The sequence below is a fragment of the Paralichthys olivaceus genome, chromosome 2 (assembly GCF_024713975.1).
Source record: "Paralichthys olivaceus isolate ysfri-2021 chromosome 2, ASM2471397v2, whole genome shotgun sequence".
Classification (NCBI taxonomy): Eukaryota; Metazoa; Chordata; class Actinopteri; order Pleuronectiformes; family Paralichthyidae; genus Paralichthys; species Paralichthys olivaceus.
The window spans coordinates 20,210,144-20,235,467 of record NC_091094.1 but is presented as its reverse complement, the minus strand read 5'-3'; the positions used below and the strand labels follow the sequence as shown (position 1 = coordinate 20,235,467).

Genomic DNA, 25,324 nt, shown 5'->3' with positions numbered 1-25,324 from the left:
GAAAACCAGTCAGTCATTAATTTTTCAGTGCTGTGCCAAAGCTAAGGTCAACAGAATGTGCCAGGGGTATCACACTCTTGATCACTGGATTGTGGTTCACATATGACAAAACTGAATTTGCTTTTCAAAGCACATGTTCCTGAGGCTAATGTCTGTTTTTCAACGCTAACAAAAAATGGGGTGGGGGGTGGATAAAATTTCCTCCAGGGTAACCAGCATGTGGTTGAAAAAAAAAACTTAACCCCACAATTCATTTCTCCAGCAAAAAAAAGTGATGGGAAATCACATGAATGGAGGAGTAAGTATTTTGACATGAATGTCAAGTTGAAATTTACCGATCCTCTGGATTGTAGCCATAGAAGTCTGCAACTTGCCCGTGAGGATTAATCATCTCTCTTGACTAATGGAAAGTCCTTGGCAATCAAACCTTTGTGGCTGACAAGCACACCTCTTTGACAAAGGAGATTCAACACAGTTATTATGTTCCGACGATAAGTATGTGAGTCACAGATGGTGTGAAACTGATCAAACATGTCAGGACAGCATATACAGCTGGTTAGACATTAAAGGTCCAGTGTGTAAGATTTAGGTAAGAGGGAACTATTGGCATGTAGAATAATCCTCATGATGTTTTCACTAGTTCGTTTCATCTAAATTGTATGAATTGTAGTTTTCTTTACCCCAGAAAAGGCCCTTTATATTTAAATAATTATTTACATCAAGAGGACCCTGTCTACGGAGGCCGCCATGTTTTTTTACATTAGTCCAGACTGGACAAACTAAACACCTTTGGAGTTTTTATGACAACTGAAGGCTTCCACAGGTTCTTGCTCATGTTTGGAAGGGGAGGGTGAGGTGGGGGGTGTTCAGCTGCAACATGAAACTTCACTACTAGATATCACAAAATTCTACACACTGTACCTTTAAGTATTCCACAGTCGTCCTGGGCTTTCACAGGGAAAGTGTTGCAGCTACTGTTTCAGTTCTGCTCTCCTGTTCTATAAGGGGTTCTTTAAATAAACCAAAGAGCAACTTCTTCAATCTCTGTCCTGTAAATGGATGACATCTGTGTTTCCCTCTCTCTGTTGTTTCTTGCATTTATGGAGGTTTGTTTATTTGACCTCAACTTTTGACTGACCCTCAAATTTTGAAATATCACTCACTCCCCCAGCTGTCTGGAAAATATCAACTGCTTCGAAAGTTTTCCATGTTTATCAAGTCATGGTTGTTGATTTTGAAAAAACTTACTGTCAACCGAGAAAAGGTGTCCTCAGAAAGGCAACCCTGAGCCCCGCACAGCAATGCTAAGCACTGAAATTTAATGGAAACAGCTTTGGTGGGGATAGCTAGTGCGAGAAGGTGATTTCTTTATTTGCCCATCAGAAGAAAAAGCAGGAAAAATAATATTTTCCCTACACAGGTTCACTTCTATTTATTTGGAGTCAAAGCATCACTGACAGTCACGATGGGTTCACATTTTACTGACAGTGACTTTAATTTCAACATGTAATGTTGAATCAGTACAAGTCAACCTACAGCATAAACTCCATCCAGGATGCACTTTGGTCGCAGCTTTTAGTAGTAATGCAGTCAGAAAAACAAACATGAATCAGCCCCACAAAATAAACTACAAATGAGTGATGTGACAAAAACTGTATCTATATTTTCAGCAAGTTTTACAACACTGACCTGGCCCAGCAGCTCGGGCAGTCCCAGCACTTGTCCTGTGAACACTCCCAGGCAGATCAGGATGGAGTTGAACTGGCCGATGAACCCTCTGATATGTCGTGGGGAGATTTCTCCCAGGTACATGGGGAGGGCACTGAGAGCTATACCTGTCAGATAAGAAAAGAAATTTTAAAAACAGTAATGCAGCTACTTCTCAGATTTGTCTGATAGAGGCATTAAAGCACAGAAGACCTAGAAGCCACATGGATAATTAATGCACACAGACATCCTTATAAATGTAATAATATGGTGGAGTGATGTGTATCTAAGACTGCAGTTGGCTATAGTAAGAGTGAAGCACGTCACAAGGAGTTATTACCAAAAACTGATTCAGTATTAAAGCTGCAGTGCAGAGGTTCCAGCAGAGAGTAATTACACTAACACACATGCTCATGAGGACATTATGCCTACAGGTGAACTCACCAGGGGAACCCTGGGGTTTACAGGGTTTGCAAGTCTTCCCATATGCAAATAGGGGCAAAGAAAACATCCCTCAGATGAAGGTAAGTATCTATGCCAGAAACCTATCCCATTTTCAAGCACAGCAGACTGTTCTACAGGAAAGCGTTGTACTTGGATGGTTGTTATAAAAGATTAAACTATATGGTTTCTGTAATTTGAGGTTGTAACACACCGATGTTTCTCCAAGTGGCTGCTATCACTGGAGTCTCTATAGTTGGTCAAAAGAATTCACTGGAGATGGTCAGACTTCAATGAAGTAGAGTTTATTCTTTTACAAGATGTTTACCCGAGCTTGCTCCGGAACCCAACTGAAGACCAAGCTTTAAACCCTCTGTTTATATACCCATCCTCGTCTCTGCTGTTGCCCGTTCAACCAATAAGGAGGTGGACCTCTCCACCACCTTTTCTGGTTCTAAACTTCTGATTCGTCTCTAACCTTATTGTGTTATACTTTTACCAAGTTGACTTTGTCTGCCCTAAAGTTACCTCAGGGGTATCTAATGGTGTATTAAAGTAGTGGTTGTTAGTCCAACTTTGACACCATTATTCCACTGGGAGTTTTGGAGGCCTCCGTTTCAGGCCTTACTTAATTTTGAAGGTCCTGTCTCCATACTCCATTAGAGTCTCCATCGTGCGTCTATTTGCATTTGTTGTAATGATTACATTTCCACACACTAAATATGTATGCAACAAACAACCATTCCAGTAAGGGAGCAAACATAATTACATTTCTTTATGCTGGATATATTGTGCTGTCTTGTGAAAGCATACAGTTGCAACCAGAAATCTGATTTGTATGGACTTGACCTGTGTTATGGGTCTTTGTCATGCATAATGTTACAGCTGTATGTGTCTCAGTCAAAGACTAAGATATACAGCTGTAACATTATTAACCAGCCTAGCTACTAATTACATTTTCCTCCCGATTGGAGACTCTCGCCGTGTCTGTCAGGCTGCATACAGTGATGCTCTTTTTACAGATGCACAGCATATAAGCACACAAAGGCTAGATGCACACAGTTTTTCTACAACACCGATCGCTACTGATGCAGACTCTGCAAGTTAGCACATTAGCTTGTCCTCGCCACCAATCAGTGCTGTGTGAACTGTTTAAATGATCTGAATGTGAACAACGTTCATTTACATGAAAAATTTGCCTGACAGTTCAATCATCCCTAATTTCTCAAATTAATCTGCAGTTTTGTGCTAACGGACTTGGAAAAAGTGACTTTTTATTTGTGCCAGCAGCAGGTGAGAGTCAGCCTGTGTCTGATGATTTAACTGCAGTTTAAGCTCCTCAAAAGATATGTCTGCAGGCAATATAACCCACAAATCACAGGGATGACTGGGCAGTGAGGTTCCACTCTTCCTCTGTGATTATAGATGAGCAGCCACAAGAGCAGGTGATGCCTGCAATCTAAGTGGTGTTTTTACCGATGCATGCGTGCTTTCAGGTCTGACAAGAAATCTTTGATCTCTGCCAATTTCAGCAGAATTTCCTTCTTGTCCTGGGGGCTGTTAGAGGGCTACACCAAAAGCCTGCTAATCTGATTCATCGCCTGTACATTTTTATTTCATTAGTTCAAGAAACCAAGCTGCAAACTTTTCAATCCTGCTTGAAACTTTATATGGCATAATAATAACAATAAAGTTTTTCTCAAATAAAACAAATACAAAAGCAAATCTCATGTTTTAGCACATGGAAGTTTCTCAATAGCTTTAGATAAAACTTAAAATAAACTTCAATATACAGATACTTGATTTGCGTGATTAAAATGAGTTAATTGTTGTTGGTGCACAGTGACTTTTGTGCACCACCTGCTGAGTAAATAAGCTCCTACCAGAGTCCACCCCGATGATGAGACGACCGATGATGAGCATCTCAAAAGATTTTGCCATCTCGCCCAGGGACAGCAGCAGCGCAGCGATTATGGCAAAGATGTTATTCAGCAGCAAGGTTCCCTTCCTACAGGCAAAGAGAGAACATGGTTAAAAGTGTATCATCAAGTACGAAGGCTCAGGTTAAAATGAACCTGCACATATTCTATACGATGAAAAAGAAACCAAGGTTATTTTATCTAACTGTTGTAAAGCAAAATTAGCAGAGGCAGGAATCATCTTAAAAGCTTGACTAAAAATGACTAATTTAAAATGGTATTCAAGGATATTTATAGAGTATAAGGAAATTAACAGCTGTTTTGAAGATGCATACAAGTCAAACTAAAAAAAAAAAAAATCTTTATAGAAAATAAAGCACAGTGAAATATAAAGTCAAGTGAATTTATTGATATTGAAAATTAAAAACAGGAGTTGAGCCAAAGTGATTTATAAAAATGTCAAAGGAAAAAGTATGCAATAGTGGAGGAAGTTCTCAAACATTTCAATATAAATAAATACACAAAACTGTACTCAAGTAAAGGCACCATATTAACTTTTCTTCTTGAATAAAAGTAACTAAGTATTTACTTTTACATATACTCAAAGTATTAAAAGTACTTGCCAGTGCAGCCTATTCCCTAATGCAACGCTTTACTACATCATTATCTGAGAAACTGTATATTCAGTACAAGAACATTGTATGTTTATATTTATGAAGAATATTACAGGTGATGCTACTGGAAATATCAAAGAATTGTCATATTGAAAGGGGTTTTTGTAATTGTGATAACCCTCAATTAACTGCCTGCTCCAATGAGATCATATAAAAAAACAACAATGTGAACAGGTAACATCTTGCTTTGTAAGTATGTAGAGGGTTAGAAGAGATATTAAGTACCAGAAAATAAATTAACTTAACATATCACTAAATACAGAAATAAAGTCAAAATTAAAGAAAGAAATGCAGTAAATGACAGAAGATTAAAAAAAAATGTAAATAAAATAGACATTAAGAGAATGATGAGACAGAATGGGGTTGAATTAAGAGGCAGATTAAAAAGGCAAGACTTTAACTTTGTGGAGCAGGAGACTTATTGAGGGCCTGGGGGCAGCAGAGAAAGACTCAACACATCGAGGGAAAGAGCCTATTAACACAAGTCCTTCAAAAGAAGCTGAAGGCCAGGCTGAATCTGGGCCTCCTCTCCTCATGAGAGACTAAAACTAATGATGCATTGAGTCATTAACATCAAACATTTTCAATGTTTGACATCAATCACCCAGCAAAATGTAGGATAGATTCCACGTTACCAGGTTATCACAAATTGCAAAACAATGTTCCGAGTTAACAGCAATGAGGAGCGTATTGTTCATTAGGGATGAAAACAAAATTGTGATACAAATGTCCACAATCTCATAATACAGGAGGACAGAACCATAATAAAACTAACTTTTCATTTCACAATTACAGGTAAAATTTACATGTAAATCAGGAAACTCTTATTCTACTCAGGGCAGCTGCATGTTTTGTAAATATTGCACAATACACTTACTTTGCTGTCTTCCAACTGCATGTGTCACACTTTTATTGTGACAGTGGCAGGGCTTTTCAGACTCAAGCACACAGGAGGAGACCATTGTGAAGGTAAGATCAGAAAGTTATACACAGAGAATCAGTCCAGAAAAAAAATCCAAAAGAGCAGGCTGGAGTCATCCAAAAGAGATGGACAGTAGACAGAGTGTGAGAGAGCACGTGTACATGAGGGTGACAAACTACCTGGCAACTGCACACTGAACACTGCAGAGTATATAAGGGGTTTCTTGGTGTAAAGCACAGGGACACAACTCATCAGGTGAAGGTGAGTCTTTGTGTCAAGTGACTGGGAGCAGGGACTAAACGACAGGAAGTCCTATAGTCATGCACCAAAATAAAACAGGAAATGTAGATTGACGTGGACAGAAATCAGGTGTTACAATTTTCTTCCAATCATGATTGAGAGATCAAACCTGCACTGAAAGTTAGACTGGTTTAAGTCTCTCAGACCCTATCAAACCATGAATTTGGAGAATTGTTACACCCCTATTGGAAAATATATCAGTTTAAGTTCAATTGAATTATCACAATTACAAACTGTGTTCATGATTTTCACATTTACTCAGTGCTATTTTGTCCTTATTTTATAATTTATGTGACAAAGTGGTAATTTACCACTTTAAAAACAAGAGATACATTTGCACTTAAAACCCCACAAAGATATGACCTGGCCTCCATTATGATTGTTGATTTAAAACTCTTCACTGTGTGAAACAAAATGATCAAAAAAAAATCTGCAATGTATCCAATGAAGGTATTGTATTATTATTGTGTTGGCAATATTTGTTGAAAGATTCTTGTGCAAGAAACAGGAGATTTGTTATTGCCGCCAAAAGTGCTCATGTTTTTGTTTGTGTTTGTTAATTAGCAGGATTCTGAAAAAACTACAGAAGCAATGTCTGAGAGACTTGGTGAAGGGGAGGAGCATGACCCACGGAAAAACACATTACATTGTGGCGAGGATCCATATGAGGGGTTGGATCCAGGTTTGTTTGTTTTTCACTTTCTTTCAAATTGTGAGATAGATAGAGTAGCAGCTGGCCCACAGATGTCTGCTGGAGAATACTGAGGGAGAATGAATAATATGTTTTCAGCCTCGTCAACACAGTGAGAATCGCCACCTGAGAAACCCAAAGTGATTCTTAAAGGTCATCTTAATTTTCTTGAATGACTTAAGAATAAAAAATTCATAAGTCTCTCCCTGCTCCAAGAGCAACATCCCTATCATTACTGGATAACAGACCCCTTTGAAGGTGTATTATTGTAGAGCACTGAGGTGATATCATTAGTGTCACAGTTCATCCCTGGGGAGCAGATGGGTGTACACCTCTGCAGAGCTGCACCACGAGCAATGAAACAACTCAGATCGCCTGAAACCTGATAAAACGCAACATGGAACTCCTGGAACTTACGAAGCAGAATGAGCTGTCAAAGCACTATCACTCAGTCTGAAGGGGATCACCAGGTGACTGTCACTTCAAAACTAGGAATAATCCTGAGTTTCTTAAAAACGTGATACCTCTTGTGTGTGGTAGGTGGGGGATGAAAGCAAGAATACGTTGCTCATTATGAGCATCCATTACTGCTGGTGTCAGTAAGTGAAAAATCTCAGTGCAGAATTTGGTGAATCACAACTGACCATATATGCAAATGTTACTTCTGAAATGGTACTACTGAAAAATATCATGTGCAATTAAGAAAAACAACCTTTGAGTCAGAACATATTTACAGAATGTTTAAACTCTGATTTGTGAACAGAAGTATGTGAAAAATATCAGTATAACAGCAAGGACAAACACAGAAACTGGTACATTTCCTATATGCAAAAACAAACTAAATGTGTTCACATGGAAACACATGGCTCACAAATGGGAGAAAACCGTTTTTTTTGGACATTTCTGCTCCAGTCCTTGATTTAGTAAATCAACAAACAAATGGCCCACATCGCAAATTAGGTGTGGCCCAGTGACGGCCCACATCGGCCCAACAACTCAGCCCACACATGGCAAAGGACAGTCAGAATCACGGTCGCCAGCTCAGAACCACTGCAATGGACAAGTTATGTAATCAGTGTGTGCCTAAACACAGTTTAACACTTGGAACCAGACTTCCATGGCAACACTAACTGCAAAAATGAAATCAGTTGACAATCTAGTTGCAATTAGTCAATAACTGATCAATAACTTAGAATACGACAAAATATTGTCTATAATCCTCCATACTTTCACATCCACTACCTTAAATACTGCCTCAAGGGGGATCAATCAGTATGTCAGAGTCACTCTGAACACTAAGATTCACAAGAGCTGTAGTATGTTTAGTATGTGTAGCTGGGTTGCTCTATATAATGAGACATATCTGCAGACTATTTAGAGAGAAGTCACATTGTCAGTTCTGTGTGATGGAAAATCCCTGTGTACATTGTGAATCCCCACATTTCCTGCCCTGACTCATCAGTTACAGTGATTAAGAGAGACTGATAGCAAAAGGAGAAAGCGCGTGTGTGAGGATCCGAGGGGTAATAAAAGAAAGTGAAAACCGAGAGCCTGAAGAAAAGAAGACAAGAATTGAACTGCAGCGTATCAGCATTTTCTCTGAAGCTCCAAAAGACGGAGCATTATGTTTATGAAAATTGCATGTAGTGTACGTCATGCTGAGATGGAAAATAATCTTGCCTTGGGTTTTAGCAAAGCCAGGGAAAGTGGAGGAGCAAAAGGAAGTGCAGTGATTTCCAGGGAGGCTGTTTTTTTTTTTAAAGCAGTAGTGAAGCACATCTCATTTTTATCTCTGGACCGATTTGCCAACTCCAAACGGATTACTACACGTATGTGTCTCAGGCCGAAGAAACTTATTACGTTTTGAGAAATATTTAACTTTTATCATTTTAAAATGTATTTTTACCATTGACAAATTAAGAGATGAACACTATTGATTAATAAATATTAATCACAAGTCCTCGAGCTGTATTCTGTATTTTGAATAGCCCCCTGAGAACCGCTGATTATTTTGATAATTAAAGAATATGCAAAATCCACAAAGCCCTTTGAAACGTGCCTGATCATACAAGTCAAATATCTGCAGTGAGTCAACTGACCTTCCAAACACTTTGAGGAATAAAGAGACAGACACTGCTCCCAGAAGACCTCCAATAGCAAATATGGACACTGTGACGGACCAGAGGAGGGTGACTGCCTCTGCTCCGATAGGCTCCCCATATCTCTCGATCCACGTCTCATTGTAGAAATCTTTGATGAACTGCAAGACAAGAAAAGACACTTTAAATGTGTGCGCATCATACCAAAGTTATAAATCATACTATCAAAATGATTTGCCTTGTAATAAAATGTGAAAAAATATATAAATATAAATGATGTCAGTGTTTTTATGTCTTAATGCACTGGTGATATATTGTTAACAGTAATCCATCTTTCTCAAGCTTTTGCCCTCAAATCATATTTTTGCAGACCTAAAATAAATTGCACACACACAAACACAAATTGTAAATGACTGCATGAAGAAAATTAACTGAGTGAAGCACATGCTACAGTGAATCACTGAGCCCAGTGTTTGAAATCACCCACAAGCGTTGACTTAAGTGTCCCTGTCACAGATGAACGTGTCAGTGCAGAGCATTCAAGACAAAATTACTTTGTGGCTTTCTTTTTTTTTAATCTTGCATTTTGCTTTGTGTTTGCTGGCAGCTCGCAATCTGGTGAATTATCATGTGTCCAAAGAGAACTAAAACACTAGCCTTGTCTAGTGACAAAAGGCTGATCAGTGCTCAAGGTTTCTTTGGATGCTTTCCTACGAGAGCTGAAAGCAGACAATCATTTTCATTGTCTTCTGTGGCTCAGGAGTGATGATGTGACGTCTTTACACACGTCATACAGAATAACTGTGAGCACAGAGCTTTTTTTAGTATTAGACTTTGATGTGACAATGACTATAATGCACTGAAAAGACCATAACTCATTCTTCAAACACGCTGCATCAGCTAGTAAATAACAGGAAGTTAAGTTTGAAATGTCATATGTGACACCATTATCATGACTCTGATGGTGTCATTAGAGGTCATTTTTGGAAACTGTTATGGACCTTTGGATTTGTAATAGGACTTTTTATCTTGTTATGACTTTTTATAATTTCTTTTTTTGGGGTTGAATTTGTAATATTTCGGTTTGGACTTGTAACTTTGGAGTTGGTGTGATATTTGGATTTATGGATTTATATTATATTGCCTCACTAGCTTGTCCCGCCCTTACAGCCGTCGCTTCACAATAAAGCTAAGGATGAAAAAGTTGTTTAGTTGATTACAAACATTGAATTTTGACATTTTCGCCTCGCTTTTTGCCGCCATTACTTCTTTGAAAACTGCTTGTCACTGAGGCGCAATGAATCATGGGATATGATGACGCAATTGGTCTACAAATGCAGCTTCTGAAGGATGTGGGCCTCGAATTGAGACACAGCCGCTGTGTACCTGCCTTATGTGTTGCACTTGGGTATTTAAGGCCTTGTCTACACAACTGCAGATACTTTTTTGAACTGATATTTTTTCCCCTCAAACTTCCGTCCACAAGACCTTTGTTTTACAAAATTTCTAATTTACAATATATATATAATATAATATAATAATAAGAACAAAAATGACTACACTATCCGGAGTTTTTGAAAACATGCACTTCACTGCATGTCTTGACTTAAAACGCAGCTTGCACTTGCAGACAAAAGACCCAAATGCAGAGGACAAGGTTCATTATGCAAACTATCTGCATCAGTGTGGATAGGGAGTCAGTCTCTGTCTCTCCTCTGTCAGTTTGTCTGTTCACATCCATGGAAGTCTTTGTGCTTCGGTTTTACTCCCTGCTGTTTCCTTTCCTTTTGGTTTGCCTGCCTGCCACATGCCAACATCTAAGACTTGATGACCATTCTAACATTTTCTGTCCTCTCAGCTCCTGAATCAAACTTACTTGACAACTCATCTGTTACCTGCCTCTTTGTCTGTCTAGTTGACACTTTACAGTGTCCTCAGTCCAACGTCCATTGGCAGACTATCATTGTTGCCTCTGTGACTTGTTATTACCTTCACCTGATTCCAGTGAATTTTCTACCTTGAGTCCCATCTCTCAGCCATTATCATAACTTAATGTATGATATGCCTGAAAATTACATCAAGATAAAAAAAAATTCATATAAGTTGATTATAAATGTCACATTATTACATATATTACATATTATGACTAAATTTTTGCTCCTAAGCGAAGGTTTAAAAGCAAAATTAATACTTTCATGACTCTGCGGTAGATCAATTATGTGTTATACCTCCTCACATCAATAAAAAGAACCTTTGTATGCAATAAGTAATAATAATAAATTGTTTTATTGATATTGTTCTAATGCATAACCCATTAACCCATTAAAGCAATCACCCATTTCTACAAACACTTAATACCAGCATAACCAGAATACCTGCATGAATCAGGATGTTGAGAAAACTGTTTCAAAGGTGCTTCTATGCACTGTAATAACCTGTAATATGATTATTTAGTGCAGGTCAGTAGTCTCGTTTTATTTCCATACCCAGGCCTTTATTGCATGGAGGGTTTCAAATGCTGAATATGCACAAATTATTCTTATGTAATTACTGCTTTGATTAAAAGAAACACATGTGACCTGACAACTTGGTATCCATAACACAAACACATAAATGAATAATAAGAAAGACAAATATTTAATTGTCTTCGTGGAGAATTGAAACAATAGCTCCCTTATCCACACAGATCATCCAGTGGCTGAACTGACCCAGGATCAGATGAGTGCTACAGTAGCTCAGTGTGTGGTTGTCAGACAATTAGCAGCTATGTCCTCACATTGCTCAGTAATATAGTTCCACTATAGGAGGAGTAAAGATTATGCCATCTCTAGTTGTTTGAGCATCTTCAAAGCCTCTTGGATGCATCTACACTTATCAGAATAAACGATCCACCTCAGTGACTTCATTGTAATGTCCTTTCTTTTCCTCCCAATGCACTTCTGCCACTGCAGTACTTTCCCTGTGGGAAGTCGGGCACACGTGAACACAGTAAGACACCAGGTTTCTCATTTACACCAGGGAATGTTGACTATGTGTGTATTATGTATAACGTTTTCATTTCTGAATAAAGAAGATACTCTACCCTAAATCTGCAGGCTTTGTCTGATGACGCTCTGGATGAAAGAAAGGAAACAGATCCCAGCAGAAAACCATAATCCACTTACTGCAGCTCCTGCATTTTAGTATTGAAATAAGTCATTGCTGCTGAGTGTAAATTGTGGCACCTGATGGCAAAACGCCTGAGTGAATAGCAAGTTCTTGTGGTGCTTGAGACTATAAGAGGAACAGGTTTATAAGAATTGAATGAGCATATATTAATATTCCTTTAACCATTGCAGCTACACATTATTTTAAGATTCTCACTGTTGCAGGTTTACCTCCAACAGTGAGACAAGTTGCAGGTTTACATGTCAGTAATGAACGACACTCAGTAAAAAGCGGCTTGTTGCTTCATTGTATATGAATTTAAATGAACAGCAGGAGCTACTAAAGGTTCATATTTCCAGTCAAAAGCAGTGATTTGCAATGAAAGCCATATATTTAAGCTTTCTGTTTTGATTTCATCTCCATATCTGCTGATAAATTAATGTTTTAGAGAGGTTTTTCAGAATAGCCTCAGGTTTGCAATCAATGCTTAGGTTTTAGTGCTTTTTTAAAGGGGAACCTCAGGTCTTGATGGGTTAAAGGGTGCAGTGCATGATGAAAATGTTTACAAGCTGAGCTGCAGGTGATCAGGGCAGCACATAGAGGTGGTAAAACCATAGACTGTATATGGGTAAAATTAAAAAGTTGTTGGATTGGTGAGAGTGCAGGTTTGTGATGGTAGTACAGACCAGGTTTTGGGGGGACAGGTGGAGAGGAGTGTGGCCAGGTTGAGAAGTACAGTATGCTTTAGGTGTACGGCTGCATAGCACTAGTCATCCCTTTAAGAGCAAATCATTCCAAACGGTTTAATAAAGCCTCCTGTGAAGAATAGGGCCTCATTTATAAAACAGTTGGATCCACACTTAAAATGTACGTGCGCACAAAAGCCAAAAAAAGATGTGCCCTAAAAACGATTTATGCATCACAGTCCAGCTTGGCGCACATTTCGCTTCATATCACGTCCACATCTGACCATAAATGGGCAACGCACAGCATCTCATGAATGTAGAGGCATAAAAAGGAGCCTGCGGAGCTGCGGCTGCAGCAACTAACCAGCAGTGTCCACCCTCTCCTCTGAGCTCCGGGGGTTGGAAAATGTGAAATATTGAGTGGAATTTTAGATTTGAGTCGTATTACATCTTATCCCATTGAAGTTTGTTTTTATAGATCACAACATTTGATATGAAAGTAATTAAAATATGGCGCATTTAAATGTGTGCCTCCTGCTGTCTGCCTGTCAGAATGGATGTTTCATGCCTACTCCGATGGAGAACACTCGTTCATACACACACACTTGGGCAGGTTTGATCCTTATAAGAACTTTGCATTGACTTCCATTCAATGTGGACAGCATTACTGTAACCTTATCCCCATGCTTTAACACAACCTAACCACAATGCACATCTCACCACTCGCCTTAACCAGGACCTCAGAAATGATGATTGGCCACATTAGGACCAGGCTTTGGTCCCAATGAGGTGTACTGGTCCTGGCAAGAGTTGTTTTCAGACATGAATCCCAGAGAATGTCCGCACGATTGGATCCGAACTTTCTCCTGAGTTTGCCTTTCACACGGCTCAGCGGTGAATTCTCTGCTTGGACAAGTTCACCACACTGAAATCTCCAGAACATTCAGGGGAGGGGTGGCACAGTACGCAGGACATCCCGTTTTTGTTTACAGCACTGTGACACCGGGGTCAGCACTTCTTTGTTGGTGTGTTCTAGGTTTATGGCACCTCTTTTTACTCCTGAGATATTTATATTATTTTTAAAAAAATTCAGTTTTGCATCTGTAGTGTGTTAGAAACATCATCAACACTCCGCTTGTGGTGAATCCTCCACAGGATCTCCTGCTGTGTTCTCACATGGGCTGGACATTCTCCTGAGTTTTTACTAGGGGGGCGGGCAGGAGGAGCTCTCACTCGGAAATCTGTGTTCACGCATACCAGAGAGCTAAGGTCAGTTTTAATGCTGTTAAAATGTCCTAAAGAGGTAACAAAAACATTCATCACGTCATTTAGATGTTAGTTTATGTGTTTATATCTTTATAAGAAGTGTGAGAGACATTTATGAGTTGTTTATCAGTGGAGATATGTTCCCTATGATCTGCTATTGACGAATTGGTTCTTTGTGATTGTGACCGGGGGCAGAATTTCAATAGATGGCATCTTTTGTCGTTTTCCTGCCGCTGGTGATGGATTGACGACAGTAGCACCTAATAGGCATCACAGTTATGAGAAGATGTATAGTTCTTCATGCTACAATATCACAGCATTAGAGCAAATCAATTCTTATTCTGGAGATCACATGTCAGAGATGTCTGTTTTCCTCTCTTTCACTTTCATCCTCCTCTTTCTCACAGAGTTTACCTCATCAATTGTGACTATAATACTCGTGTTGACTAGTCAAGACTTAATTAAAAGCAGAACCCCACTGTTCTGTGACCACATTGCTCTGTCGTGATCCCAGTGAAGATGTGATTCTTTTGTTCAAGACCTGCACATCATTGTATCTAATACAGACATGAAAGCAGCTGGCATTATAAACAAGTTGTAAGTCAGACAACATTTCTTTCTCTGTGCAGTAGATGATGTTACTATAGGAACACGCACTGACTCAAACATGACATTTGACCAGATACACCTCAGTGATTTATTTAATTGCTAAATCTTTACATGGTAAGGGTTTAGAGCAGCTGGGGGGAACTAGCAGGTGCTAATGCAAATGCTTCCGCATAAAGACAGATAAAAGAGATTGTACATGTAATTTATGGGCCTATCCATTGTCTCTTTTGTTTTTTGAGTTATTTTTATGCATTCTCTGTGTAACCTACGTTGTGTGGACTCTGGGGTTGTGACAATTCTCAAACAGAGATCATAATCCCAGTCCAGTTCTTCTGTTTTGTGAGACTTTTCTTGTGTACGGAACTAATTAATGTGAAGTCAAGTGTTCTTCAGAATTCTTCAATTTACTGTTCCAAATTTTGGTGATTAAATAAAATCCATGACTCAGATCTCGCAACTTTGCGCATGGCGGGTGGGTTAGCTAGGAGTGTAAAACCCATGGGTGCTGGCACCTTTCGAACGTCTCTTGAGGTGTCAGGACTTTGCTCACTGCACAGCGCTACCTGTTGGTTACCATTACATCTGCATCCAACACACACGTCAGTGTTGTAAAGCGGTCAATAAAGAGGGCCTTTCCCTTAATGCTTTACAAAACCTATATAACAGCACACATCTGTAGCTCTGTATGTTCCTGACAGCACAACACAATTTTTCTCTAATTCCGGATGCATTTTTTTTAATCAATGTCTTGATTTAGTCTTTGATTCTGTTCTGGTCCGCCATCTAATGGTATAGTCCCAAGGCCAAACTTAATTGCCGGACATTGTTCTAGAGGCTGTGGGGACTTGATCTCAGTTTCACACTGTGGTTTTCCTGCTGTTCTTATTCGACTCTTAATCCTGTTCCTCAAACTGGGTTTAAACTGTGGGGACTTTCTGGAGGAGCAAAAAGCACCAAACAATGACCCGGTTTGAAACTGCCCTGGAACCGTTTCTCTGCCCATCCTTTATCCTTTGACTTGAGACTAACCAAAATGCCCCAAAAACGACCTGAAAACAAAGTTTCTCCATCAGCTTCTCACCGTGGGGGATGGTTCACCTACATGAACACAAAAGGTTTCTGTCAAGGTGAGAAAAGTTGTGTTTGTTTCATGTGTGAGATTTGACTATATTTATTGTTCACAGTGGTTTATAATGGGCAAAGCTTTTAATGCCTGATTTTTAACTGGATATACATAGTATATATACTTTATATAGTTCTGACACTTACTACTGATTATTGTTTCGTGTCAACGCTGACAGCATTGCATTATGGGATTGTTATTAGAGAAGCAGTACACACTTTGCTCTGTGTTTGTGAATGGAGAAACTACAATCTGTACTATAACTCTCATACATTGTTTTTTTTTTAACCTAGAGAAATATGGGCTTTAGTGTAGCTTTTAAAAAATAATTCAAATTAAAAAAACAATTTTAAAGTATAGCTTGATTTGATTGCTGACTAATTGCAGAACATGAACCCTGAACACATCAAATCATAATAATTGTGGAACCTTCAGTCTCCCATATTATTTTTCTAATATTAAAGCATTAGTGCTTATGTTTCACAAGTTTCAATTAATACTGTCCAAATGTGAACTCTTCAGTAAAATCTACTTTCCAAGATAATTACAACCTGTACTTGTATAAGTAAGGACAGAGCTGAATGTTTGAATACTAATTCAATCACCTGTGTGGCATCCAATTACCTTGAAACAAACGGACAGATTAAAAAATGTGACCTCTGAAATTACTCATTCAAAAGCTGCAGAACTCAACTGTTCCAGCACATAACAGCTAGAAAACTGCAATTTCAGTTTCTCCAATCAGAGATGAAGAAAGTGAAAGGCTAATCAAAGCAACCAACCAGTAAACACACTCACAATGACTTTAATGGAATTTCCCTCCATCTCAAAATGGATTTAAAGGTCCAGTGTGTAAGATTTAGGTGAAAGGAAACTATCGGCAGAAATTTTATGTAGAATAATCCTCATGATGTTTTCACTGGTTCATTTCATCTAAATTGTATGAATTGTAGTTTTCTTTGTCCCAGAAAAGGCCCTTTATATTTAAATACTTTATATTTACATTGAGGGGACCCTCTATACAGAGGTCGCCATGTTTTTTACGTTAGTCCAGACTGAACAAACTAAATACCTTTTGAGTTTTTTGACAATTAAAGGCTATCACAGGTTCTTTTTCACTTTTGGAAGGGGAGGGTGAGGTGAGGGGTGTTCAGCTGCAACATGCAATTTCAACACGAGATATCAAGATGTTCTACACACTGTACCTTTAAGATCTGGTCAGAAAAAGAGTGAATGAATCAAACCCCAGCAGCTACTGGACTTGTTCAAGTAGGAAAACCTTTGAAAGTGTTTATAATGCAACTTCTGGAATCAAAAGTGTTTGTATGCATGTGTAATGAGAAAGTATTTTTACCTTCGCCAAGGAGCAAGGAGGTTATGCTTGTACCTGTTCGTTGCCTAGTTTGTCAGCAAGATTATGCAAAACTATTGAAAGGATTTCCATGACACTTGGTGGAGGGATGGCACGTGGGCAAAGGTCAAAGCCATTATTTTGTGACAGAAAACATTTTTTTTTCCATTTTAACCAATTTCCCATGAATCTGATCTTGAAATCAGAAAAAAAATATGTTAAGGGATATTTATGAGTTTGTACAATTTGGTGCAGATTTAAATAAAAACCTGGATGTAGCAGATTTGAATATTTCATAAAGGGACTGCTGGGCCTTAGCGGAGGTATTTGCTCTACTGGGAGACATTCTAGTGACATGAGACATCATTACTCATGGGTGGGACCACACCTCCTCAAACTTTGCCTTCATTTTAATCTCAACTACACACCTGCCAAGTTTCATAACTGAATCTTGTAAATTAGTTCCCCAAAGTATGTGATAGTGACCAGAACAGTACACACAGAATCTTGATGATCCTTAACTAAACACACAAGGTAAAAAAATTCCCCCAGTTGGTAAATATTAATTGTCTGTCTGGTTGCGGGACTGAAGTCAGTAAACAATGCAGACGGCAAAGACAAGCTTTGTTTGCCCAAAGCCTTGTGTCCAGTGATTAAATGACAAATAACAGTTTGCTCTATGGTGATGAATAAGCTTTATAATGGGATAAGCATAACTATGACAGTGTCTACAAACTCTGATTGAACATTTGCAATCAGCTGAAAAAGAGAGATAAGGCCGTATCGGTCTGCACTGAATTTTCATTCACTCAAGAACACCTTTAATGAAACCTAGTTCTGCTGCATTGTTTTAAAGGAATATTTGTTGAACCCTAATAGATTGACTCACCAGAGCAGGAGCGTTGACCACAGACAGGTTGTAGCCATAGAGGAAAGATGACCCCAGGGCCCCAAAGAAGGCTGCATTCAACAGACAGGCTGTGACTGGCTGCTGTAGAGAAAGAGCACATAAAACACAGGTAAACTCGAGTCATGCAAACACAGACACAGTCAAGGTCTCGTCACACTGCTGCTGATCAATGTCAAGGTCACACAAGAACTGCTGGAATTCAGCAGAGGGTGTCTCACAGGAAACTGGGTTATTCCCTTCACTTGGCCCTTGACCCTGTCACTGATTATATAACAAATACTAAACAAACAGTGACAGTTTACTATGTTTGAAAGAGTGTCGTTACAACAGAGTTAAATACAATTGTAGTTTAAAGTGAAGTCATTACAAGAAAAATATAAATGTTGGGATTTTTTGAAATCTCAGACTATTTTCCCTACAGGTGGCCGTAATGAATTAAAAATAAATTGAATCACAAAGACTTTCTCTACGACCCAGTCACTGACAATGCTTGGTAGCTCTCCCCGCCTCGTCTAATCAGCTGACTGCTGGATGTTTACTGTAATCCAATCAGATTTCATCATCGCTGTAACCCTCCTCCTCCTCCCTAGTCACCTCCAGTCTCCATATCCAGTGTCCTGGTTGAGCTCAGCTTAGTCCACTCATCTCACCTCATTCAGATCCTCAACAATTTCTAGGTCCCTTCAACTACTAGCAGTGTTGTTTCCTATCCTATCCTATATTTTGCTTTTCAGAAAGTTTCTCCACAGGAGGCGCAAGCGAAAAGGTCACAATGAGATGAAAGTCAAGTAATTCAAATTCCCATTAGTAAGAATCAACATGCCAGTTACATTATGAGATGCATATAAGCAGAGTTGACATTTGGGTCATCCTCTGGAGAGCATGCATGTGTTGTTATTGTCATGGTTCATCTGTGTTCATTCTGTTCTCATGTCAACTTCCACGTGGGAACATTATCAAGGCAAGAGACAGATGGATATTTCTGGATTGATTGGCCCGGATGACATGGCCAAGTCTAAGAGTGTTTTTATTGATTACAAACCTTTTCTACCGACAATCGATCCAAACTACAAACATCAACAAAGCAAACATGAAAAGTAACACATTCAGACATTTGCTCTGCAGGTCTCAGCACTTTATAGGAGCAAGTAGGAGGTATTGGATTGTTACTTGTCGAGCTACAGAATGACAGCCAACAACAACAATTCCAGTTATGAAAAGCTTCATTCTTTCACTTACATACAACACAAACCTTCACAGTACTTTTCCTGTCTTTTGAGGGTTGGTGGAATGAATGTACAGATAATCTATACCACAACACTACAGTACAGTATATGCGTCCTTTTAATTCATGCACATAAATCATTCACCACAATATTCTTCCTTTCCCGGTATCCCAGATATTGTGTACACATATTTTTGCTAGTTCTGATCTGACTGGCTATTTCAATCATTTTACAATGTGCTACTTTATCTTGTTTTAACTATTTTATTATCTGTAACACTTTATGGATTTGTAGTTATGACTGTGTGATCTTCAAGTTGTCTTTAATTGTTCCTTATTGTTTGATTTTAGAAAAAAGTTTCCTATTGATTGCCTTGAATTTGTCATTTTCAACTTGTATAGCATGTTGTAACTGTGGTTTGATAGGTTAAATATAAGAGGTGTATTATTATTATTATTATTATTATTAGTGCATAAACAATTGCAACCATTCACTGTACACCTCTGACATTTAGATTAGATTAGATTAGATTTCCTTTATTGTCCCTCAGTGGGGAAATTCACATGTTACAGCAGTAGCACAAGATTTAACTCCAAAGAGAGGACAAACAAACAAACAAACAAACAAACAAACAAGCAAACAGAAACACACAATATCAGGTAGTATATATAGCAGCAGTTGTACATGGGCAAATAGCAAAAATTTTAAATTGTACTGTGGTTATTGCAGTGGTTAATTGCACATTGCGTGTGTGTGTGTGTGGTCTACTGGGGGGGGGGGGGGGGTCAGACCTGGTTGTTAAATAGTCTGACAGCAGCGGGAAGGAAGGACCTACGATATCTCTCCTTCACACACCTGGGGTGAAGGAGTCGGTCACTGAAGGAGCTGCTCAGTGCAATGATGGTGTCCTGCATGGGGTGGGAGACATTGTCCAACATTGATGATAATTTCGTCATCATCCTCCTCTCTCCCACCACCTGCACTGAGTCAAGGGGGCAACCCAAGACTGAGCTGGCCTTCTTTAGAGACTAAAGACAACCATGAATTTCCTGTTTGGTATAACTTAGCTTTTACTTTAATAAATTTCACTTGTGTATTTGAGCTTGATCATTCACAAACACACTTTTATTAAGGGACATCAAAATTCACTTTCACAACAGGCACCTTCTCTTCAGCGTTAACCACAACATCACTGTATGACCCTCCTGAATAGAGACTTGTTTGATTAATGCTTGGAATTAAAGCGCTATGAGAGCCCCCAACTCACCCCCTCAGGAATATGAAAAATTGGCCTTATATGTTTAAAAGCAAAATAAATCAGAAAGCCTCTCAACACAGCAATATGCAGAAATCAAATGTGTGTCGAAAGAGAGGGGGGTGTGAGTGGACTAATGAGGTTGCATCTGCACTGGAACCTTAGTCAGTTGGCACAATTGAAACCTGCAGTTCAGGTCAGATCATATCAGATCATGCTTTGGGAAATTAGAAACCAATTGAGTGTGTGTGTTTGTTTTTTTACTTGAATCTAAGTTCAATGTGATTTTAGATTGAACCGCTGTTCCGGCAGCAAGTCAAAGCTCCACAAAGCAGCAGAAGGATTTTGAACAACAGCACGGAAATTGAGCATTAATGACAAAGGTCATGTACATGTTTACTCCACCAGATATACTTCCAGTCCATATACAGCCCATATCATCTGAATGGGTTAATGTATGACATAAAAAGCCAATAACAACAACATGCCAGGCAGCGGTGACCTACAAAGATGTCTAAGGACAGGGTCTGCCAAACTAATCAAACATCATGAATTGGCAGATGAAAGGACATAATGTTATGCTGCGTTGTGAGGGGTTAAATCACACTAACCTTCCCAGAATTATTTCTGACATCTGTCTCCGTGTGGTCGGACAGGTTGTTCTTCTGTGGTATGTCCATGTTAAAGTTTCAGCAACCTGGAGTGAGAAGTTCATATCACATCAGACATGAAGACATGTTTCACAATGAGAAGAGGAAATGGGATTGATCATAGAAACTTCTGCTGTAAAACATCTGCTAAAAAGGAAACAACAGTGCATGTGCTGACATGCAGCATAGACACTATACAAGAACACACAGGATTAGAGATTAGAACTTGGTCACAAATTTAGGATTTACCAGCAGAATCTCGACTAGAGTTTGAAGCATTCAATTCTTTACTGAAAAACACAATGTTCTGCATTTGTACCGCACCACAGTACAGGACTCCACAACCTTGCCTAGTTGTCATATATAGCAAATACAAGACTCAGTCTGCCACCTAGTGGTAAAAAGAACAGTAACACAGCCAGAAGACAGATGAATGATTATGCATTGGTATATTTGCTGCAGGGCATTAACTGTAAGATGTGTTTCAAGATATAAGTCAAGTCTTTGTTCTCTAAAGGTAAAAAAGTCAATTAAACTTTTTAAATGAGGTTTGGGGGATTCTGAACTAACTCAAGAGAAGATCCAGAACTGAGCAGTTCCTTTTTAACAGACAGGAGTCGGTGTCTCCTGCTGCATCGCTGCTCATTTCCTCTCTCGCCACACAGTTAATTACATTTAATAGCATTCAGTCAGCTTGCATTCAGACTGTAAATGAGCCAGTTGATTGGATGAGTAGAATGACAACCAGCAGGACTCAGAGTCCAGAGGAGCCGGATTAACAGCCAACGCTGCAGAGTGGATTCATTAGAAGACACATGACACATCAGAAACTTCTCATCCTACCCTCCCTCCCTTAAAGCACTTCACTGTCATTGCTAATCTGGACGCTGGAGTTGTTAAAGTGCTTAATACAATTTGTTAGGCCAGTCCACATCAGATGACTGTTATTGGAGAGTGTTTATTGTTATTTTCCCATTCATGATCACTATTACCAAAAAATTTAATATAGCATGAAATTTCATCCCTGACCTTGAAAATCTTACCTCATATATACTGCAGCGATATTGTAAAATCAAATATTGCACCTGTGCCACAATCTGGGCACAATAAATATCCTATTCTGTAAGTATTTCACGAGATATGAGACACAATGCACGATTAGTCTTTGAATTTGACGCGGATTTAACCTTCTCACAGCGGGTGCACAGTGTGATTGTATCAGATATCGATACCTGCAGTAGAACAGAAAGATGCTGATTCATGTCAAAAAAGGGAGAAGTCTTTCTGTTTGTCCAACACAAACAGCAAACCTGATGTAGGCAGTTAGAAAGACTTTAAGGATACACCCCTCTTGTCTCTGTTATCCGATCATGGCCCTGAATAACCTCTGAATGAAACAAGGCTTCCCCGAAGGAGTCCCTGGCCTCGCATAGGGAACACAATGTGACCTATTTACTGTGCCACACACTCTCCTGCTGGAAAATACTGAAACTAATGCATCTCCAGGTTAATTCTGAGGTATTTCAACAAATGATGACCAAATTCATTCCTTTCCATGTAATGTAACATTCAGATTCAAACCTTTACTGTACAATAATGCAGGCATTAATCTTTTTCTGCTAGTGAGTGACTTGTCACCTTCAATACTGCTGCAACACAACCCAACTGTCCAACTTTTTAAAGCCTCCTCATGTCTCAGAAAGTAACGCATTGACAGGGTGCTACTTCGCTAGAAGAGTCTGTGACTGACATGTAAACAGCTCAGGGTAAAGTCCCCAATAAAACTCCACACACAAGACCAAACATTGATACTAAAACTGATTAACAGATTATTTAACAACAGTGATTAGATCTTAGTTGAGGTTCCTGCTCATAAATTATTTCCAATTTTAATATTATACAATTTCCATTCAAATTCTTCAATTATGTATGTGAACATATGAAATTAGTGATGTAATTGAACTCAATACAAGTATTTGATAGAGGTCATTGTATTGTCAAAGCCTCTACGAAGTCATATAATGTCCAAAGCACTTCCACAGCTGTGTATCATAAGAGATCAAACTCATGTATTGCAAATATGACATCCAGCAGCAGATATAGCAGAAGGCATTGATTCTAATGTTTAACATATTAAAGATATAGTGATTAGCAAAGAGAATATACCTAAATGAGCATCATATCACCTCATGTCTACGTCAGTATTATCCTCGGTCCAGAACAATGCAACCAAGAGTCACTATGATTTTATATTTACAATGAACATGATACTATTTAATTAGTTATTCACAGTCATGTTGCACTACCTGAAACAAAAATATGTTTAAAAGTGTTTGATATAATCCTACAACCAGTTCCTTGCAAAGCAATTTCCATAACACAAAATGCATACATCATGTCCGTAAGAAAATAAGACAAACAAGTGTCAGCACACACACCCAAGAAATTAGTTTCCTACAAAACATTTTTCTTTACCAGACTGGGTCACAAATATCATTGTGGATACTTACTCGTTCACCAATGTCCAATGGTTTCAGGAGGACTAATGATCAAGCAGTCATGCCAAAGATTATATAACACTGACAAATGATTAACTCTGATGTCCCTCCCTTATGTTTTGCCCCTTACTGAATGACATCACTTATTTAAGTAGTTAGTGGAAGTAAACACTGTCCACACAGTGTCAATCACAGGCCAGATGTGGTCCACATGCAGAGGGTACATTGGATGGAACATTTGTCTCACAAACACTTCATTTTATAAGATCATTTAAGTAAAAATTGTCTGTTGAGTCATAAATCATCATCTTCTTTCTGCATGTTAACATCAGTCAGACATGTGGACAACAGCTTGATCAAGCATAACTGTAAAGAAAGTTAAAAGTGAAAGTAAAAGTTGTTGTGAAGAAATCCTGCTTCTTACCTTGAGTAGTGTAAAGTCAGCATGTCACTGAGGAGGCCAAATCACCAGGCTGCTGGTGGAAAATCTATTTTCCTCTATCATAACAACATGAGTACCCATCCAGCTCAACAAAAGCATGAGGAATCCCCCCCCCCCCCCACATTAACACAACAGTCAAAGTCCAGGAGACATCCTCACACCAGCTGTGGAGATAACATGCATGAAGTTATCTCACAGAGACGCGCAGGATAGTTATTTCCTCTTAAATGAAGTGACAACGCAGTGGAGCTATAGCTTGTTACTCGGGCTCGTCTTCAATCCCTCAAAGGCCCCTCTTCCTGGGCAGCTTTCCCTCAGATAAATGGTTCCTTTATTCTCCCTTGGCTCAACATAAATAACATTTGAAACTGCTGCCGGGCAGCTTTCTACATTACAAACATGTGAGCCGGGCGTCTGCCATATTAAAAAAACGGCTGTAAGGAGAATCTACAGTATCATGAACACGAGCCAAGAGCGTGACATAGCTTGAGTTTGATTGCAGCAGTGTGCGCCTGGAGAACTCTTGAGTAAATGTTGTTGTTAACTTTGCTGAGGAGAAATCTGGGTCAGGACCAGGACAAAAAGATATGGTCGTATAATGAAACTCAGGCATGTAAGGTGAAGTCCCCCTTTGGGACCCCTCTGTCCTCAGCCCTGGAGTGGAGATAACAGAGGTATAAGGTGTCCTGGGGTGTGGATAGACCTCGCAGTGGGAAAAGAATGTAGAGAAGGTACAGGTAGAGAAAATCAAACCACTGAATTTAAACAAGATAAAGATGGGTTTTTTTCACTTTTCATTTTCAATTGTCAATTTTTGCAATATACGGGTATGTATGCATCTATATAATTTTTTACACTAAATCTATATTGCGGCCTAGGAATATTTAGTTAAGTAAGAGGTCAGACTGTCAGGCAGAATTTGTATGCATTATTTAAAGGTTCAGTGTGTAAGATTTAGGTGAAAGGGATCTATTGGCAGAAATTTAATGTAGAATAATCCCCATGATGTTTTCACTAGTTCGTTTCATCTAAATTGTATGAATTGTAGTTTTCTTTACCCCAGAAAAGGTCCTTTATATTTAAATACTTTATATTTACATTGAGGGGACCCTCTCTACGGAGGCCGCCATGTTTTTTACATTAGTCCAGACTGCACAAACTAAACACCTTTTGAGTTTTTATGACAACTGAAGCTACCACAGGTTCTTCTTCATGCTTGGAAGGGGAGGGTGAGGTGAGGGGTGTTCAGCTGTGACATGCAACTTCAACACTAGATATCACTAAATTCTAAACACTGTACCTTTAATCTATTTCTCTCCTATATTTGTATTACCACTTTTACAGGGGTAAATTGAACTTGAGCGACACAGTAATTAGTGATCAGTAATGAGTCCACTTTATGGCAGTG

The 25,324-nt window shown here is 38.9% G+C and overlaps 1 protein-coding gene across 4 annotated transcripts in view; it reads right to left on the bottom strand.

Annotated features, from left to right (window-relative positions):
• Window positions 1-24,005, bottom strand: part of slc2a9l2 (solute carrier family 2 member 9, like 2) — a 96,839-nt gene extending 72,834 nt beyond the window's left edge. The window contains exons 1-6 of one of the 4 annotated variants that reach the window (XM_069511007.1): window positions 23,899-24,005; window positions 20,938-21,023; window positions 17,825-17,926; window positions 8,754-8,914; window positions 4,032-4,156; window positions 1,690-1,835 (exon numbers count right to left, since the gene is read on the bottom strand). In XM_069511007.1, the coding sequence (XP_069367108.1) occupies window positions 1,690-1,835; window positions 4,032-4,156; window positions 8,754-8,914; window positions 17,825-17,926; window positions 20,938-21,006 (603 nt within the window). In that variant the 5' untranslated portion in view covers window positions 21,007-21,023; window positions 23,899-24,005. Of the gene's footprint in view, window positions 1-1,689; window positions 1,836-4,031; window positions 4,157-8,753; window positions 8,915-17,824; window positions 17,927-20,937; window positions 21,095-23,486; window positions 23,521-23,898 lie in introns of those variants that run through there. The other 3 variants (XM_020086311.2, XM_069510999.1, XM_069511010.1) reach the window with 3 other exon arrangements.
• Window positions 24,006-25,324: the final 1,319 nt, after the last annotated feature.